This window comes from Berghia stephanieae, chromosome 8, assembly GCF_034508935.2.
Source record: "Berghia stephanieae isolate SIO BIC M18660-M18661 chromosome 8, UCSD_Bste_1.3, whole genome shotgun sequence".
NCBI classification, from domain to species: Eukaryota; Metazoa; Mollusca; class Gastropoda; order Nudibranchia; family Aeolidiidae; genus Berghia; species Berghia stephanieae.
Genome location: NC_088367.1, coordinates 21,118,925 through 21,137,784, shown reverse-complemented (window position 1 = coordinate 21,137,784; position 18,860 = coordinate 21,118,925). Strand labels below are relative to the sequence as shown.

Below are 18,860 nucleotides of genomic sequence, written 5' to 3'. Positions count from 1 at the left end.
AGTTTCCTTTTCACTCTTCCACTTTATTATATCATATGCACAGGTGTTATAATATTTCTCAACACTTTTCTCAAACACATTTCATACTATACAAACACAATGGTTTCCACCAGAATGTCCATTGCATTAATTCATTACGACAGATGATATTGTCAAACTTTAGTCATCATTTCTACTTGTCACAACCTACCACAGAGTCAATAAAGCTCCTAAAAGGCAGACCAGGGATTTTTCATTCCAAACAGGAGTAAATGAAGAACGAAGGAAAAATAGTAAAATTGTTCTCATAAAACTCAAAACGGGGAAAAAAACTTATCTAAATTATATGAGGGGGTCAGGATCAAAACATAGTCACAGGAATCAGATATTGAGAAAAACAAGCAATCACAAAACTCATTTTTGAGGTAATGTGACTTGCAAGCCTGTAAATTGTCTTTTTCAAAATTGTCTGAAGATTTATTTCAATAATCGGTGACCTCAGCAGAAATTGTTTGTTTGTTTTGTTTTTAAGAATTTTACGACACTTGCAACACATTTAGGTTATATCAGTGCCATAAAAAAAGAAGAAAATGGGATAGTAAAAAGTTCTAGAAATACAATTAAAGCACCCAAGAAAAAGGAAGACAAAAGGGAACTGGGAATAAATAGAGATCAGGTGTAGATTCCAAGAGCATACCACCAATGTACTTAGTTTGATATCACCTATAAGTCTCATCCGGACAAGATCCAAAAAAGAGGAATAACTCAAGTGCTTACAATATACATTCAAAATAACATATAAAATAATACATAACAGAGAGATGATTCACAAGGAAAAAAAAAATCTCCCTAAACAATAAGTATGCATGTGACGGTTTCCCTCCCAGCCAGGACAAAACCAAGTAATCTCATTCCAAGACAAAGACAGAAAGCAATTTGGAAAACAGATATGAGGGGATAGAAGACACAGTAAGTGCCTCCCTGCCCGCTATGGGAGGTCAGGAACCCCACCCAATCAGAAGAAATTAATAATAGTATGACATGTCAAACATCCTGTTAGATGCATCATCTAATTAATCTAATATGCTTTTAAAAGAATATTGTTTTTGTTTTTGTTGTTTTTAAGGGTTTTACAGCGCTTGCAACACATTAAGGTCATATCAGCGCCAGTAAAAAGGAAGATAATGGGATAGTAAAAAGTTCTAGAATTACAATTAAAGCACACAAGAAAAGGTAAGACAAAGGGGAACTGGTTCAAATAGGGAACAGATGTAGATTCCAAGAGCAAACCGTCAAAGTACTTAGTTTGAGATCACCTGAAAGTCTCATCCAGACACAAGCACAGGTCCCAACTAAGAGGAATACAATCAAATGTGTACCAATCATATAATATAATATGTTATCTTAACATAATCCAATGCCTAACAGAGAGATGATTTTCAAGGAAAAAAATATCATCTCCCAAAACTATAATTATACATTCGACTGTTTCCCTTCCAGCCAAGGAACTCCGGCACGGATCAGGACAAAACTAAGTAATCTCATTCCAAGACAATGACAGGAAATAATTGGAAAACGGGTATGGGGGGATAGAAGACACAGCATGTACCTCCCTGCCCACTATGGGAGGTCAGGATCCCCACCCAGAAGAATATTGTTTGTTGTAAAAATCAATTAGCCTGTCCGAGCATAAAGGGAGGGGATAGTTTTCTTACTTCTGATTTTTAAATGACCAAAACTTAGAGTAAGAGTGTTTTTAGATTAAAGCCAACAATAAAAAATTAAGGCATAAGTAAGTACTTTACTTCTGACAAGCCCCCTTCACCTAACGTGTTATTGAAGCATTCATGAGACTCGTAGATGGTCAAATGGTTTGATTACAAAATTCAAGAACAGGTTTCCCCCTTCCCGACCGCATTATTCTGAATTTTTCTAAAAAATAATTACCCTGACTTTTCAAGAATTCCTGACCTGGTGGGGACCCTGTTAATAATAAATATTATTTTTACCAATAATCCTGGATTATCAGCTTGAATCCAGGACAATCCCGGATTTTCCGGGATGTCTGGCAGGTCTGAAAATGTGTTAAGTGGTGTTGTAAAATTAGGAGCTGTTTTCATGATTGTTTTTAACTAGTTCAGCAAGCTAGAATCATCTGATGTGTTTTTTTTTTTTTTGACAGTTTTGAATTTATCGAGGAGCATTTTTTAATCGGAGTCCATTCAACTTGTATGCAGGCTTTTCTGGCCGCCCAATTTCACTCATTTCAATCACTATGCCCCAAACTAGCCAAGACCTTTAATTACTATTGCGTGTCACTTTTCAGGGAAATGTGATCATTTCACGGTTATCGCAATGGTTTGTTTTTTTTGTTTTTAAGGGTTTTACGGCGCTTGCAACACATTAAGGTCATATCAGCGCCAGTAAAAAGGAAGAAAATGGGATAGTAAAAAGTTCTAGAATTGCAATTAAAGTACAAAAGAAAAGGTAAGACAAGGGGGAATTGGTTCAAATAGGGAACAGATGTAGATTCCAAGAGCACACCGTCAAAGTACTTAGTTTGAGATCACCTAAAAGTCTCATCCAGACACAAGTACAGGTCCCAACTTAGAGGAATACACTCAAATGTTTACCAATCATATAATATAAAATGTAAAATAACATAATACAATGCATAAAAGAGAGATGATTTACAAGGAAAAGAATATCATCTCCCTAAAACTATAACTATACATTCGACTGTTTCCCTCCCAGCCAAGGAACTCCGGCAAGAGTCAGGACAAAACTAAGTAATCTCATTCCAAGACAGTGACAGGAAACAATTGGAAAACGGGTATGGGGGGATAGAAGACACAGCATGTACCTCCCTGCCCACTATGGGAGGTCAGGATCCCCACCCAGTTATCGCAATGGAAATATCAGGTAATAACAGACAATTGTGACTGTTATAGATGAGCAACCTTTGTTTTCAGTTACTGTCCTAAAATATAACAACAAAAATTATTATGAGTCCCTTGAATCCTGGTTTCACAAGGTTTCGTGTAAACAAAGTTTTAAAAAGTGAAACAAATTTGAGATTCGCAGAGTCAGAAAGCCGGTCAGATATACCACATGCTCTCTTAAAGAATCCCTGGGATAACTGAAGACCGGGGAGGACCAGAAATAGCTGGTGACAAAGTATATCATAAGAAGCAAGTATGGGCGAATATTCTAGATATGAAATTAAAATGGCAGCTCAGGGGTGATGAACTCAACAGTTCTTCAACCTTCAGGATACTAAATACAAGACAAAAGAATATAAAAACTAATTTCAAGTTTTGTGAGAGGAGGTAATCAAAATGGTATTAAACAACTGCCCTCTGAAAAAATAAAAAAACAGGAAAGACAAAAAAAATAAAATTAATCAAAACTGTAATGGAATTGTTTAACTTTATTAAAATATTTATTTTGATTTAAACAAATTCTTTGATTCATTTCTTAAAACATGTTTTCCGATATCAACATATTCTTTGGTTTTAAATAAAACAAGGGACGAAAAAAAAAAAAAAACCCTCATAAAAGATGTGCAAGGAGGTGGGGGCAAAAGGAATGTCACTGCAATTGAGTAATTTGAAGTCGATATATGGAACCCAAGACGCATTGGATGTACTAAGAGTGATCAAAATGGAATCTAGGTCAGATGAAAGGAGTGAGGAGGGTGTTAGCCTGGAACAAACAATTTACCTATTTATAACGTTTTATTACTAACTTGTTACAAAATATAACAAGAAGTTATTACAAATACAATCTACAAAACAGACGAGGCAGCCTTCTGAATTGTCTCCATTAATTACATACTCATACACACACAAATTCTTGATATTCACACATCATTTCCCTCAAATTCAAATTAAGTCAACCCCGCTTTAAGTCAACAAACCTTTACCGTCCCAAATTTAATATACTAAACTGTATCATTAACAATGAAAACAGTGTTTAATTTCTAGAGTGCAAAGACTTTGTTTCTTTTACTTTAATCATATCATAAAATGCATCAAATGAAATTAAAACATCAGAGAAAACTGACAAAGAAAAAAAAATATGATTTTGGCTGCCTGAATCAAATCAAAACAAAATTGATATCTTGCTTGGTAGTGAGGTAAATCATTTCTTTTCAAGGGTCAAAATGAAGTCCCATTCTTCTGCAAATAGAAATAAAGTACAAAGAATTCGTTATTTCTTAAGGGGGGAGAAATAAAAGAATCAGACCATCATTTGCACCAAAGTTTGTATGAATAGTTATTGGATATTGATGGAGAGGGCAAAATAGAAAATAATACCCACATACAACATTATTGTTAACTTAAACTGCATTCGGTTGGTGCTGCATTGTGCATGGTGACACAAATTTTCATTGCTCTTTTAATTAAGTTTTTTATATTGTTATTTCTATGTGTGCATGTAAATAAAAGGACTGACGTATGTATCTTGTGATTTTGGATGCATTGGAATACGTTTTTGAAACGTCTTTGTCATCTTCAGAGAGATACTTTGTAAACAATTGTCAAATAGCATTCTGTGTCAACCAAGTAAAATTCTGCCATGTCTGTTTATACTATTCTTTCAATGAAGAAAAATAAAACTACAGTCCAAGCCGGTTTATTGAGACGACTCGGTTCCCGACAAATCGTCCCAATTAAGCGGCGGACATGAAATTGGGCAATTTTTCAGATTTATCATAGTCCACATAATAATCAGGGAGAAGATTCGTCTCGAAATACCTTCATTTCCACAATGCAGTAGTGTAATAATTTCGTTCAAAATAGCCTTTATTCCCTCGCAAATATTGTAAGTTCTCCAGTAGTTTCTTAAATTGAAAAAATCCCGAAGTTGTATTTCTTAGCAGTTTGATTCTTCATCCTGAGATAATACCGTTTTTAGATGGTGGGTCACAAATGATCAGCCTACAACTTTTGTGCCTTTGTAAACAATGGACATAAATCATGATCTCTATATCTAGTGGTTACTTATGAAGACTATTGAGAAAAAGAATATTCCAATTCTTGTTTCAATCACATTGCATTAACATTTTTAACAAGTGACTGACAGACTGTGTAACTTGATACATAAACATCAAAAAATAGTTGCCATTTAGAACCATGATAAAGTTCATCCTGGTTCTGTCAACAGTACCTCTTGTTTGTTTCTCTTATATATGATGCTTGCAAATTGCACAGTACTTTCTGCTCGGTCTTACAAAATCAGATACCTAATCACAATTAGATACAAGGAGAGTTAGGAAAAATTCTGAACCTGACCAGATTCAAAATGGGTCTGTTGGATTATAAGTAAACTATCAATTGAGCTATTAATCAACCATAACCTTTCAATTTAAATAAGAAGAAATTGGTAATATAATTTTTATTTTTCCTTCAGGATATGCAACACAGAAAATAGGCATACTGCTTAATCTGATTGTGTCAGTCAGTTTAATTAATTTAAAGAAGAAAAATAATCTTTGACCTTGAGAAAAATGTAAACTATTATTATAGCACGGATATTTGAAATATAAATTATAAAAATTGTAGTTGTAAAAAAATCTATTTAACAGTAGTACCTTGAGTAAGTGGCTGTACTGAGAGTCGAGCTTTTGTGAAAAGTGCCAGATTTTTTAAAGGTCCTCCATTTGCTGCGTGCTGCTGGTGAATTTTCTTCAATGATGCCAGAGATATGAAATGTTTCAGAGGACGGATGTATTTGACGTCAACCATAAACCACCGAGGATTGTCACGTGGACTGGAGCTGCCAATGTTTAGAGGGAGGGTGATTAAAAAAGGAAGAAGAAGAAAAAAAAAAGAAGTATGAGTTGATATTGTGAAGCTCCCTTCCTGTTTACCTCGTATACTAGACTCTGCAATGATATCAATAACCAGGTCCATTTCATGTCTTGACATGTAGCATAATCAATTGACATGGGTGACAATAGTAGTAAAACTTTAACCATCAAATTCTGTCCGTAGAAAGGAATTCTAAAAACATTTTTACACGTGATTAAAAGTGTGAATGAGAACATGGTTATCCGAAGTAATAAATATTCAAATGGACAAGTATAAAAAAGGGTTTCTTACAGATGACTTGATGCTATGTGAAAATAAAATTAGGTTCCATATGGTCTGTTTACAGAAACATGAAATGGAGAGCACTGAACTTGGTTAAACCATTATATCATACTGATTAAATATGCAAGTTTAAAATCATCTTGGCTAATTTTCAATAGGTCAAAAGTTAACCGAACCACCAAGTTACCCTTTTACTTATAATTTGAAAAACGCAGCATGAATCTTTAGATGTATTTCCAGTTAAATGAAAAACAATTTGCAAAAAGAGTAAAAGGCAAATTTAATACCTGCGATTAAGGGGACATGCCGTGGCAAATTTTATAAATTTTAGCACCTAGTACCAAATTAGAGTATTTACATTTCTAGATACTTTAAACATTGAACTTTCAAGTCTTTTAAAAAATCTTCTAATACCAAAACTCATCCCTTAGAGTTGCAATAATTTTATGAAGTCAGCGCGTTCATGTCATACAACATTGGTAAGCTTGGATTGACCAAAAAGATGGTATAAAATATAAAAATATGTTAATCCTCATCTCAACTCGTTTTTTCCAAGCACCATCTCAATATGGAATCCCCAGCTCAAAAACATTAGAAGCATTAATGGCAACACATAACCAATTATGGGACACGAAATGAAATCTGGAAGGTGTTAAAACAATTTCTTTTTAAACAGAGATCACGATATTAAAGGTTAGGTACTCATTTTATACTTGAGTTTGTTGAAAGAATGTGAGTCAAGAGCACTTTCCATGGACTGAAATGTGTGCATCCAGAACGGAATTTGAATCAGGGATCTACTGATCTGAAGATGTGTCATACCAAAAGGCCACAAAGCAATACACTAAACTACTCTAACATTGTAAATAAATTAAAGAAATGGTTTTGTGGAGTGGATTACCTGTCATAATGTGGGTCTTTAGGATCAAATTGAGTGTGATCTGGGTAGCCTTCCTTTACAACCTAGAAAACATATTAATGTTAATAATAATAATAATAATAATAATAATAATAATAATAATAATAATAATAATAATAATAATAATAATAATAATAATAATAATACACAGCGTACACAACGACAACAGTTTAGTTGAGACGGTATCCCGTTCCTGACACCTGCTGACCCGGTCACGGTGAGCGGTCAATCACCGAGAGGAATTTACCTAACGGGGATTGCCGTTTCACACGATTTAACAATGTTTTGTTTTATTGTCTGTTAGACACCCATATTGAATGAGTTGAAATATCACTACTTGGTATAAAAGTTTATATTTTCTACTTTTACTGTGTGTTTTTTATTTTTTCATAGTATTACTAGATTTCTCAATATAAGTTATCAATGAACGGTAACAAATTACACAAAAAATATAGCGGGTGCAACACTTAAAAAATTAGAGAAAAAAAAACGTTGCTATGGATTTGTCTGAATTTTATGTATTATAAAGACAAAATGTAAATACTTCTCCTCACAAAAAACGTATTTTTCCTCAACAAAAATAAATCCGCTACGAGCATTCAAACTCGTCAGTGTAGTTTGGGGCTGGTCTTTAACTGCATTGTGTTGATGACAAATCGCATTTTATTCATATCATTGATAATGCCGGATGCTCTTTTTTTCCAATTTTGCTGTTGTTTGGTGACAGGTCTCTGTGCCTTGTTCTCCAAGAAGTCTAAGTCTAAACTTATATTGAGTGATGTGTGGTATGCAGTGGTCCTCAAGGAGTTGTTGTTTTGGGATTATTTTGTTTGGAAAATATTTTCTGTATGTATCCGTGTAATGTTTTATTGCACTTTGAATATATTGGATTGTGTCTGCTTTGATCGATTTTGTGTGTGAAATAAAGTTGTGCACATGACTATAGGCCTTGTTTATATTGTCGAAAATTAATCCAATACTGCATGAGTCGTCAATGATGAGTGGGTCGTGGGTGCAGTTCTTTGTTTGTTGGATAATTGTAAGTGTAGACTTTTTCTTGTAAGTATTTGTGGCCGTGGTTGCCAATGAATGATCTGCTGTGGTAAGCCTGTTGTGTAATGCGGTATTCTGTCCAATTCAGAGGCAATAGGACCATCCCTGAGGGTGAGTGGCTCGTGCATGAGATTTGAAAGTCTCTCCTGCGTTTTGGAGTTTGTTGTTATATTCTACTCTGTCGATATCAAACATGCAAGTGCAACCCGTTTCAAGGTTGATTTATTTATTATTAGCGTCAATGAGAAAATACAAAGAAGCCAATGAGTCGTGTGTTCAATGTGCTTTATAATGTGTACTTTTTACACATAAATTATGAGTGTGCTCCTTGCTTGTCCAATGCCGTGTCAGTCCCATAGACTAAAAGAATGTCATTAGAATAATTTGAACATTTAAATGGTTTCTTGCGGGCACGTTTCTATTTCTGTGTTAAACAAATCATACCACATGTCCTACATAATGAATTCACTGCTTGGTTATGACTTGCAGTTGTGTGGTCCATGCTGTAAGAGAAAATTCAAAATTGACTGAGCGATGTAAGCAATGATATAGTGAATTAATGAATAAAATGAGTTTTAAAACCCTCTGTATTACTTCTCATATCCATGCATACATAACAGCGTACATAAAATTTGGAAAAAGAAAAACCAAAATACTTCACCCAATTGGTGAAAGAAAGGGGGGGGGGGGGGTCAGGAAAATTCTAACAAGCAGTTGAGCTAAGTTGAGGCCCAACATACAATGTCATTTAAAATTAAACATTAGCAAGATAATTCAAATTATGCAATTTAAAAATCAAATTAACTCATCATTGAAAAAAAAAAAAAAAAAAAAATATAATTAACACTAAAACCGCAGCGAAATATTACGTTTCAAGAACAAGGCTAAAGAGGTAATATCATTATTACCTGACCTACCGCGGAAAAATAATCATTACAAAATAATGAAAACTGAAGAGTAAATGAAACTTACCTCATTTCGTAGTAAAACTTGTGCCTTGTGAATCACACCCAAAAAAATTTGAAGTTTATAGCAACGTTTTTTTAGAATCCTGAGGTAATTACAAGTAATTTTATTTAAATGTTATAGAAAAATAGGTGAATTTGAATCACGGCTTGTGGAATAAGTACTGGAGATATTGAAATAAAAATTGGACGGATGGAAAGAGGAGGTCTGCGAGAATTCTTTGCATTTGGGTGGAATTGCATTGTCACGAAGATCGTGAGGTTAATTGGTACGGAAATCATCCATTGGTATCACCCAATGCACGTCAAATCTACGTTCTGGGAATTGATATCGGCTGACCGCTGTTGACCCCGGTTACCTGTCGGGTGAGGTTACGTCGGCGCTCGGAACAGCGGGAAACTAAACGGTCAGATTTATAGTGCAGTTTAGACGCCGTGAATAATAATAATAATAATAATAATAATAATAATAACAATAATAATAAATAACACTCATTATAGCGCTTTACTCTGTCTAAACAGGCACCAAGCACTTTGTATTGACATCAACTGAAACATACAAATAACAAAAACAATCAGATCATTAATTGATTACATTTGAAACAAGTGGGTTTTTTGTTGTTTTAAAAATACAAATAAATGACACACACCATATTTTACACTTTTATTCGTTTTCAGTATTATTCTCATAACAGCTCCCCCCCCCCCCCCCCCCCCCCCCCCCCCAAGCTTTCCAAACATATTTTAGGTTTGAATAAAATACCAACAAAAATGAGAAAATGATTAATTAATTACCAAACTTGTGACAAGACAGTAACCAAATTACCATTACGATTGAATAAGAAACATAATCTCATTTGAGGACCTATTGATATATTGTGTAAGGAATTTGAGATATGTGTCGGTGCATGACATAATCAGTCGGAAGGTGAAAATTTTGGATTTGCATTTTTTTGCATTTTCTGAAAGAATATGCTCACTTTTCATGAAGATATGGTCAGATGTATGGGAAAGGTATCCAGGAACTTTTCACAAATTTCATACTTTTTCAACTAGACTAGCTGTAAAAAATATTTAGAAGTGAAATTAAGCTTTGATATTTCCTAAAGATGTACATAAAGGGTTGATTTTATCATTTATGACAAGAACTCATTTAGGATAAAAATTGTTCTTCTAACTAAACTTGGCAATATCTCAGTTCAAACCTTTTCACCATCTGACTGATTATGTCATTCACTGTAACATATTTGTAATAAAAGTATATATATATATATATATATATATATATATATATATATATATATATATATATATATATATATATATATATATATATATATATATATATATATAATATATAATATATATATATATATATATATATATATATATATATATATATATATATATATATATATATATATGCACAATTGTTACCTTGCAGAGTCCAACAATCCCAGGCTCTTTACAGTTACTGTGATAAAAGAACACATCATGGTCTTTTTTCATTTGATCTCGAAGGAAATTACGAGCCTGCAAAAATGAATTGTTTAAATTTGACCACTCTCTTGAGTGCCTTCATGAGATTTATGTCTATAATTGCATAACATCCATTTTTTTCTTTATATATATATATATATATATATATATATATATATATATATATATATATATATATATATATATATATATATATATATAAAGAACAAAATGGATGTTATGCAATTATAGACATAAATCTCAAAAAAAATATATATGCAGTAGAATTACTTTAAACCGAAATTTTGGGGACCTTCTATACCATTTCGGTTTAAAGACATTTTGGTTTAAAGCAAGTTCCCGTTTTGCGATGTTTTTCACGGGTAGTAAATATTTAAGGAATTTGCTCATTTAATCGTATCATGGGTTTCCACCTTAAATGGAGTTGTTGAATAAATGCCGTCTTTGTAACCTTTTTTTAAATTATTTTTTTTTAACAAAATTATTTTTGGGGGTGTGTTTTAAAAATACTTTTGGGGGTTTCGTTTTCCAATCAAAATTGTTGAAAGAGTTGAGTTCGGGATGCTGTGTTTTTTACATATCTCCTTCTTGCTCAACTTTTTTATCATCGACTTCACATAGTATTTTGATTTTAAACTCCAACGTGTAAGCACAGCACTTTCTTTTAGTAAAATGTAAAGCTAAAATAAGATCGAAAGTTCTTGTGCGATAATTGATAATGAATGATGCGCAACTACTCAGAGGCAAAATGAAATGGAAATGAAAAGGCATGTCAATGCTAAGCTGTCTACTACACACCCCTCTTTTGTTGAAAAGCCATTAGGTTCAAAGGCCTAACTACATAGAAACTCCCCCCCCCCCCCCTCATACAAGCATATTTAAACAAAGTGGAAATAAAATGGCATATCAATGGTAAGGGTAAGTTGTCAACCCTCCCCCCCCCCCCCCCCCCCACACACACACTCATACCCACCCAGCCCCTTATTGTCGTGTTCAAAATCCAAAGTATCAACACACGAGCGAGAACATCTCGGTTGCGTGATTCTATACCCCAACTCCCCCTCTTTCCTCAGTTTTCGCCTGCCAGTCACCGTTGTCTTCCTTTTCCAGTCTGTGTGATTGTGGTGTTGGCCAAGCCCAAGTTCAGTTATTGAAGTGTTTGCCTACCCCCACCCCCACCCCACCACTCATCTTCATCTTATATGCGCTCTTTGTTTATTATCGCCGGGCATTATTACGTGTGGCCACCTTCCCGAATTTTTGAAGAAAAATAGAGAGAGAAAAGGGAAGGCGCTCTCAAGTTGTTTCGGTTTAAAGAAAGTCCTGCTTAGAAGTATTTCGGTTCATCGTAAGAATTAGTACAAAGATAATGAAGAAACTAGTACAATTTATTAGATTCTTTGCCATTCAGCTTTGGAATTATGATTTATTGTAATTTCTTAAAAAGTTATAGACGTTTAAATTTTTGTGCAAGACATTTGTGGCTCAGCATATATTCTGTAATTTTAATTGTAAGTTGCATAAATATAACCAGTAAATAATGTACATATCTTTCAAATTCAACTTCATACTCATACTGAGGATAAAATTAAATTAAATAAAAAATATTTTTATAGTGCATATTCATGGATTTACCATTCTCAATGCCCTTCACAAAGTTCATTTATTTCCAATGCAGGCCATATTGGACCATATTTTCATTTCATACAATACCAGTTGCCTGTTAAGTATCCTTTTTGCACTAACTCTTACAATATCTGTCACTGCCTATAACCAGGTATTCACACCTGAGTCGTGTGGGGGAATGTGTGTTATATGCCTTACCCGAGGACACAACATCAAAGTTTTACATGATTACTGTCAACCATCCGGCTATGGACAATGCTTAACACCGTTGACTTTAGTGACAAAACGAGACACCATACCACTGGGCCACACAGTGAGGATTATTCCCAAAATCTGGGGTATATAACTTTTGGATGGAAAATTCCCCCATTAACATGCTTATACTCATACTTATATAACAATATTTAATAATGCTTTAAGAAAAATTACAATGAACATGATTGATGAAATTCACTTTTACATTCTAAATATGTTTTTAGGACTGAAAAAAATAGAATCATATACTGCGGCTTTTACCTGGTAATTCCGAACACCATCCCAGCATGCTGTCTGATCAGGCGATGCTTCCAAATCATCAAAACTGAACTGTAAGAGAAGATGGGACATTGATAACTTATTATCATAAAAAATAATATTTGAACACAACTTAGGAAATGCATTGTTGCCGCCTTCTGGGTGATAAATAAATCATTCCATACTTTTGATAAATATTTTTATAACCAACCCCAAAATTCCTTAATTCTTTTACCTTAATGTAATTAAGAATGTCTGTCTGTCAACTGAGATTGAGATTTTTGGGATTTCTTTTTATGTCAGAATTATATATATCACCAACAAATCATTGAAATTTTTTATAAAAAAAAGAGAGATGATAAAAATTAATGTTGTATACAGTATTCATTCGAGTTGTGCTCTCTCTTTTTCTCTCTCAAACCCAAACATACATACACTCACTCACACATGCAGTCTTAATCCTCCCTCTCCTTCAGACACAAATACATTTTGGTCAAACTTTTCTCTATTCCGCCTCTCCACCTCTCTCTCTCTCCCCTCCCTCTGTGTCCAACCACTTTTCAAGACTGCAATGAAAATGATCTGCTATAAATTGATTTTACACATTTGACATTAGCAAATTTCATAGATTAGAAAAGAAAGAATCTAATCCCTTTTAGGAAACAAATCTAATTAGGTAATATTACTATATGGGATCTTCTTTTTAACGTCATGGATTGTTAATGCAGTAGTAGTTGTTACATTGTTGAAAAGTTGCCTTTGTCATGGATGTGCCTGTATGTGAAACAGGTGCTTCAACTTAAACTTATCATATCTTCTAGAAGGCTAACATGGATAATGTATCCTTTCAATGCCTTAAACATGACATGATATCGATACAATTTTAATAAGTCACATGTGTTTTTGATAAAGACAAAAATTGATCATATTTGTATCTTAATTCAATTCTATGACGATCAATTTCAAAGTCTTTTTTTTTTAACTAGGCTTAACACTCTTCTCAGTATTAAAACATTCATATCTCAGTAACAGAGTTTTATAAATTTGGTATAAAATTTGAGGCATAAAATAAACATTCTTTAGATGCAAAAACCAAAACTTGAAAAACTGACTATAAAACTGTTTTGTGAGAAGACGGGTCAAATTCATATTTAAAAGTATACCTTCATGTCCACTCCTTTTTCCATTCGTGTCCCTGGCTCAGACTTGACCAGCCAACAAGAATATGCTGGTTTTGCAGTCTCTCCATTAGACTGTCCTGTGTTGGCCATAATCTTAACACTGGATTCCTTTTGCTTCTTGGCCGAACCATTTGCTACAAATAAAAATAAAAGTAATAAGCTATAAAAGAGCTTTATTCTGTAATGAATGTTGATGACAAGACCATCATAAGATTTTTTTTTCTCTTTAAGGAAATGAACAATTTTTGGAAAATGAAAAGATGAGTTTATAAACTGTAATTGAACAATTAAAAAAAAAATATTTTTAAAAAAATGAAAAGATGAGATTATAAACTGTTTTGTAATGAAGATTGCTTTCCGATTTAAAAATTTTTTAAATATTCAAAATTTTAAATAGGCTACCTCTTTTTTGTCTTTAAAAAGAACTAATAACTTGAGCATTTATACAGTGCATTATCCACTATAAATACTATAAACATACCTACTCAAAGCACTTTACAAGGAGTCCCTAACCAACAGCAATACTAAACATATAGGACGAGACGTGAAACCCAAAAGGCAATGCCACATTTTTTTTTCTAACAGAGACAACGGCAACTCTATTTGCGGCCAGGTACTCATTTTACAACTGAGTATGATGAGACAATGAATGGGTGCAAGAAGGTTAGGCCAAAAATTCTAAAATCCGTTACCAACAATTCAAAAAACCTGAAACTTACTTTGACTTTGAAATGTGAATTATGTTGGGTTGATCTAGATTCCCAAAAGAAATTAAAATCCATTCCAAAAAGCAGCAAATCTGGATTAAGCAGGAAATCTTGCACCCATGAGAATGTGAGTAGAGCCTTTTCCAAGGACAAATATGCACTGCTCAGGGACTTGAACCCTTGATCTATCAGTCCAAAGGAGAGTGTCATATCTCAAGACCACATAGCCCTTTAGACAATGCCTCTACACTGATCCCTATACTTCCCAAAAATATAATTTTTAGGTTTAGTCCAAAAAAAAATTTCATGAATATATTATTCCATTCAACCCCCCCCCTCCCCCTTAAAAGCCCCAGTAAAACCCGAGACTTCAAATTCAAAGACTTTTGGACACGTTTAAAGAAAAAGTTTTATGACCGAAATGAGAAAAACATTTTTTGTCAGTCTACAATAGCATTATTGCGCTGGCACAAAGAGCATAAAACGTGCTTCTATAATCTTTCTTTCCTTTGCAAAACAGAAATAAACAGGGTTTGATTTTTTTATTGCTTAGACTTAGATACTACTTGCTGCCCTACGCACATGTAAAAAAAAAAAACCCACAAAAAAAAAAAAAACAAACAAAAGCCCACAAAAAAACAAAACAACAACAAACGACAAAAGACCCAACTGAATGTTGTATCTTTTTTATGAGCTTTGTTGCATACTTTTGCACTATCATTTTCATTGCAGCGGATTTCTCCATAAAATCTAACTTGTCAAAATCTACATTTTGAGGCTCAAAATTGGATCTGCTGTATTTGAAGACAGTTGTCAAACACTACACCTGGAAAAGTGTGTTCATACAATAGGTTAGAAATGGAACGGGGATATTTGTTTTGTTTTTCTAAAAAAGGGTTGGGAGTGGTGGTGTTTCTTTGGGGTTGTTTTGTTTTTGTTTTATTTTAAATTCAGAAATTTCTGTCAACTACAACGAGGGGAGTTATGTCTTCTTAAACTTAATCTTTTGAAAAAGTAAAGTAAGAAGAGTAGAAATTACCCTTTGATACTTTTCCATCACTTTTTCTTTTTCGTGGCATGTTACATGCAACTAAATGTTGATTAGATTGAGTAACTTTGAGTTGTGTTTCTACTGTGGTGATGTCCAATGCCTGTAACTGTAATAAGAGTAGGGACAGGGAAACTAAGTTTTGCGTCTTGCGCGCATTCGTCGGCATTCAGAAAATAATGAAAAGACGAAATCTATTTATCACGAGCAAGAAATGTTCTAAGAAAAGTGTGAAAATAGTAGTTATGGTGAGGAGTTACTCATTATGTATATCTGCCTATTTGTGTTGGTATTTAATCGTAAACCGACAAAGCAATCTAATTAATTGGAAGATATGCTAGGGCGCCATTAACTCAAATCAATGGGGCGTAAATTGTGAGGAGGAAAATGTGCCATTTACGTCAATAAAAGTAATTGAAATAAATGAAAATAACAATAACGGTATCAAAATCGAAAAGAATAAAATACCAGGCATGGAACGGTTCGGGCTCAAAATCCTTCTTCAACCAATAACAAAACAATCAAAACATTAATTTAATTACTTAAAACTAGATGGACTATCTGGTTTTAGTTTTAGTTAATGTATTTATGTTTTATTGTTGTTGTTGTGCCTAAGACGGGGTTTGAGTCCGAAACCTTCTGTGATTGGTATTTTGTGTCCGGTTTTTTTAGCTGTTACATTTATTCTTGTTGATTACTTTTTACAGTCCACAGCTTCCAGCAGCATCACATTGACACCTCGTAATGTACGTATCTAGTCATTAAGGTCAGGAACACATTAATTTAGAATAAAAATTTGGAAGACTACTTACACACCTTCTTACTTGTGTTTCCGGTGGTTCAACTTTCTTTCGATATTGAATATTATACTTTCGTTTTTATGATTTTTCTATGTCAAAATTCACAAGAGGTTACCCCCTCCATATATTTTACATTTGATAAATGCTCTATTTCTATAAAGACTTACCATGACAATTCGTGCATTTTGCAATGATTGGAAATTAAATTGACCAAGTAATACGACGTTTATATACAAATATATACAATGTCAATGTCATGATCTTTTTTCAACTTTCACGGTAGGTTATACAGTAGACTCCGGATAATACGATGCCCAGGGGAACAGGGGGGAAATCGACTTAACCGAAAATCATTTTAACCGGAGTGTAACCAAATGAGCAAAAATGCATGTTAACAAAGCAAGCCAATCTAGAATAAGTATGGCCCTTCATGTCGCGCTTTTAGCTGACGTTGCTTGGTCGCGTTGAATTTGAATTGGCCAGAGAATTTGAGGCTTGAGGTCCCTGTATCAGAGGCTCCTACCCCTAATAGCCCCAAAGAGGAATCAGAATACATAAAAAGCGGAATTTGACAAAAAAAGCGGAATCAACTTACTGTTATTGACTATACTATGATGACATGCTTTGCAACAGAAAATGTAATAGACAATCCAAAAGTACTCAAATTATAAAATGTGTAAAAATGTGCAGATTGTGTCAAGACTAAAAAGGGGGTCAAATAATAATAGAGGACGCGCAGGTCCTGGCAGTGTCAGAGCAAAGCAATGAATGGATGGATTTAACTTTAACCTTGTTAGGACCCTCCGCCCATCCCTCCCCCCTCCCCCCACCTAATCAAACAAATGCGCGTGCCGGCACACACACACACACACACACAAATACACTGGACTAAAATTAAATAGGGAAAGAAGCTGGCCGTACTCAATAATATTACCTAGGTCATTGACCTCATATATTGGAATCAGCATAATAATAATACTTCGGTCAACCCCCCTCTCAAAAATATAATATTATCTGACATCAGCTGCAATATCCACTAAATGTGCTCAAAGCGCTTTACAAGGGGTCCCTGGTCAACAGCAACATTTAACATTTAGGACGGGACATGACGCCTGATAGGAGATATTACAATTTTTCGGACAAAGATAGCGCTGTTAACGGCCAGGTACTCATTTTACACCTGAGTACGATGAGAGAATGTGAGTAAAGAGCCTTTTCCAAGGACTCAACAATGCGTTGAGCACGAGGCTCAAACCCAGGACCTTCCAATCCGAAAGCGAGTGTCATACCACTAGACCACATAGCCACACAATAAACAAATAAACTTGATACATATAAAAATGAATGCAGTAACTGTATCTGCCTTCTACCTTTTCATCATCTCACATTCTGAGAACTCTTTTTCCAAGTGGATAAATGATAATTTGCGTTATTATAAGGGGTATCTTTTTCTTTATTTGCTTGTATTATTGTGTTGGAAATGCAATCGATTTTTAGATTATGAATAATGTGTAGTGTATACCTACTAAGTATTACCATGATTCTTATTTCAGTTCAATCAAGTGCAAGTAAAGATCATTTTACCAATAGAGATATTTTTTGCATCTACGTCTGCTTCATGTTTTGGATGTAGTCATGACCCTCACAAAAGAAGCATTCTATGCTTTCAGAAAGCTTATATTTCCTCTCTGGGAGGCACAATCGTTATTCTTCAAAATAAAACAAGCTGTGATATATCCCCAACTTCATCTTTTGCCAGTTTACTCTGCCCGTGCTTCAAATTTACATGCCGGATCATTTTACAAACAAAGAGTTGTAAGAAATGAGCTTTCATTGACAACTTTTTGTGCCAAAAAAATATCTTTGTCAAACATATTTACAATATCTGATTATGATAAAAGATTTTACCATGCTAGATCAAGATGGTCTTTACAGCAGAACGTTTTTGTGTCGTATATACAAAGTCTCGTCAATGAATTAAAAGTGTTGGAAGAAGAACGGTCCAAAAATACTCAAACATTTAGAACTGAAAAAGATGAAAAAATGCACATAGCAAGGCACCAGTTTTTAGTTGGTGCCAACGAAGTAATCATAAAGTTATTGAAGGAGCAGAACGAAGTCTCTGAGCTGGAAAATCTATTAATTGGTGAGTGGATTGTCTATATTTAGTTGTCATTGAGGGTTGGCAGAGTGACATAGATTGAAGTGGGGAGGGGGGTAATATTAAAAGCTTGATTGTTTTGTCAACTTGTCAAGTAGAACATAGAAAGGTTAAATTTTATGAAGCAATGGGTCAGCTTTTGGTCACTCACAGCAGCAGTCAAATCCTTGACCTACGGGTCACTAGCCTACTGGTTAACCTTTTTCAAAAGAAAGTACTTTTTTTGTATGGTGCCTGAATGGATAATGCAATTGAAAACTACAAACTGTTAACTTGAATTCAAATGGGTGTGTGATTCAGTTCTATGCCT

The 18,860-nt window shown here is 34.1% G+C and overlaps 2 protein-coding genes across 6 annotated transcripts in view; one reads left to right on the top strand and one right to left on the bottom strand.

Annotated features, from left to right (window-relative positions):
* Positions 1-2: 2 nt before the first annotated feature.
* LOC144978346 (thymocyte nuclear protein 1-like) lies at positions 3-15,767 on the bottom strand. The gene is made up of 7 exons (XM_078924255.1): positions 15,581-15,767; positions 13,817-13,968; positions 12,657-12,725; positions 10,452-10,547; positions 6,979-7,040; positions 5,576-5,760; positions 3-4,160 (listed from the first exon to the last, which is right to left on the bottom strand). The coding sequence occupies exons 1-7, from the start codon at positions 15,756-15,758 to the stop codon at positions 4,123-4,125; spliced, it is 780 nt and encodes a 259-aa protein (XP_078780381.1). The 5' UTR covers positions 15,759-15,767; the 3' UTR covers positions 3-4,122.
* Positions 15,768-15,923: 156 nt separating this feature from the next.
* The window catches only part of LOC144978345 (peptide chain release factor 1-like, mitochondrial), a 12,250-nt gene continuing 9,313 nt past the window's right edge, over positions 15,924-18,860 (top strand). The window contains exons 1-2 of one of the 5 annotated variants that reach the window (XM_078924252.1): positions 15,924-15,999; positions 17,943-18,535. In XM_078924252.1, the coding sequence (XP_078780378.1) occupies positions 18,025-18,535 (511 nt within the window). In that variant the 5' untranslated portion in view covers positions 15,924-15,999; positions 17,943-18,024. Of the gene's footprint in view, positions 16,000-16,437; positions 16,669-17,942; positions 18,536-18,860 lie in introns of those variants that run through there. The other 4 variants (XM_078924250.1, XM_078924251.1, XM_078924253.1 and 1 more) reach the window with 4 other exon arrangements.

Coding starts and splice junctions, on each gene's coding strand:
- LOC144978346 (XM_078924255.1), bottom strand. CDS start 15,758: ATGCCGACGAATGCGCGCAAGACGCAAAACTTAGTTTCCCTGTCCCTA. Junction 13,969..15,580: donor TGATGGAAAAGTATCAAAGG/GTAATTTCTACT, acceptor TTTTATTTGTAG/CAAATGGTTCGGCCAAGAAG. Junction 7,041..10,451: donor GGATTGTTGGACTCTGCAAG/GTAACAATTGTG, acceptor TATGTTTTCTAG/GTTGTAAAGGAAGGCTACCC.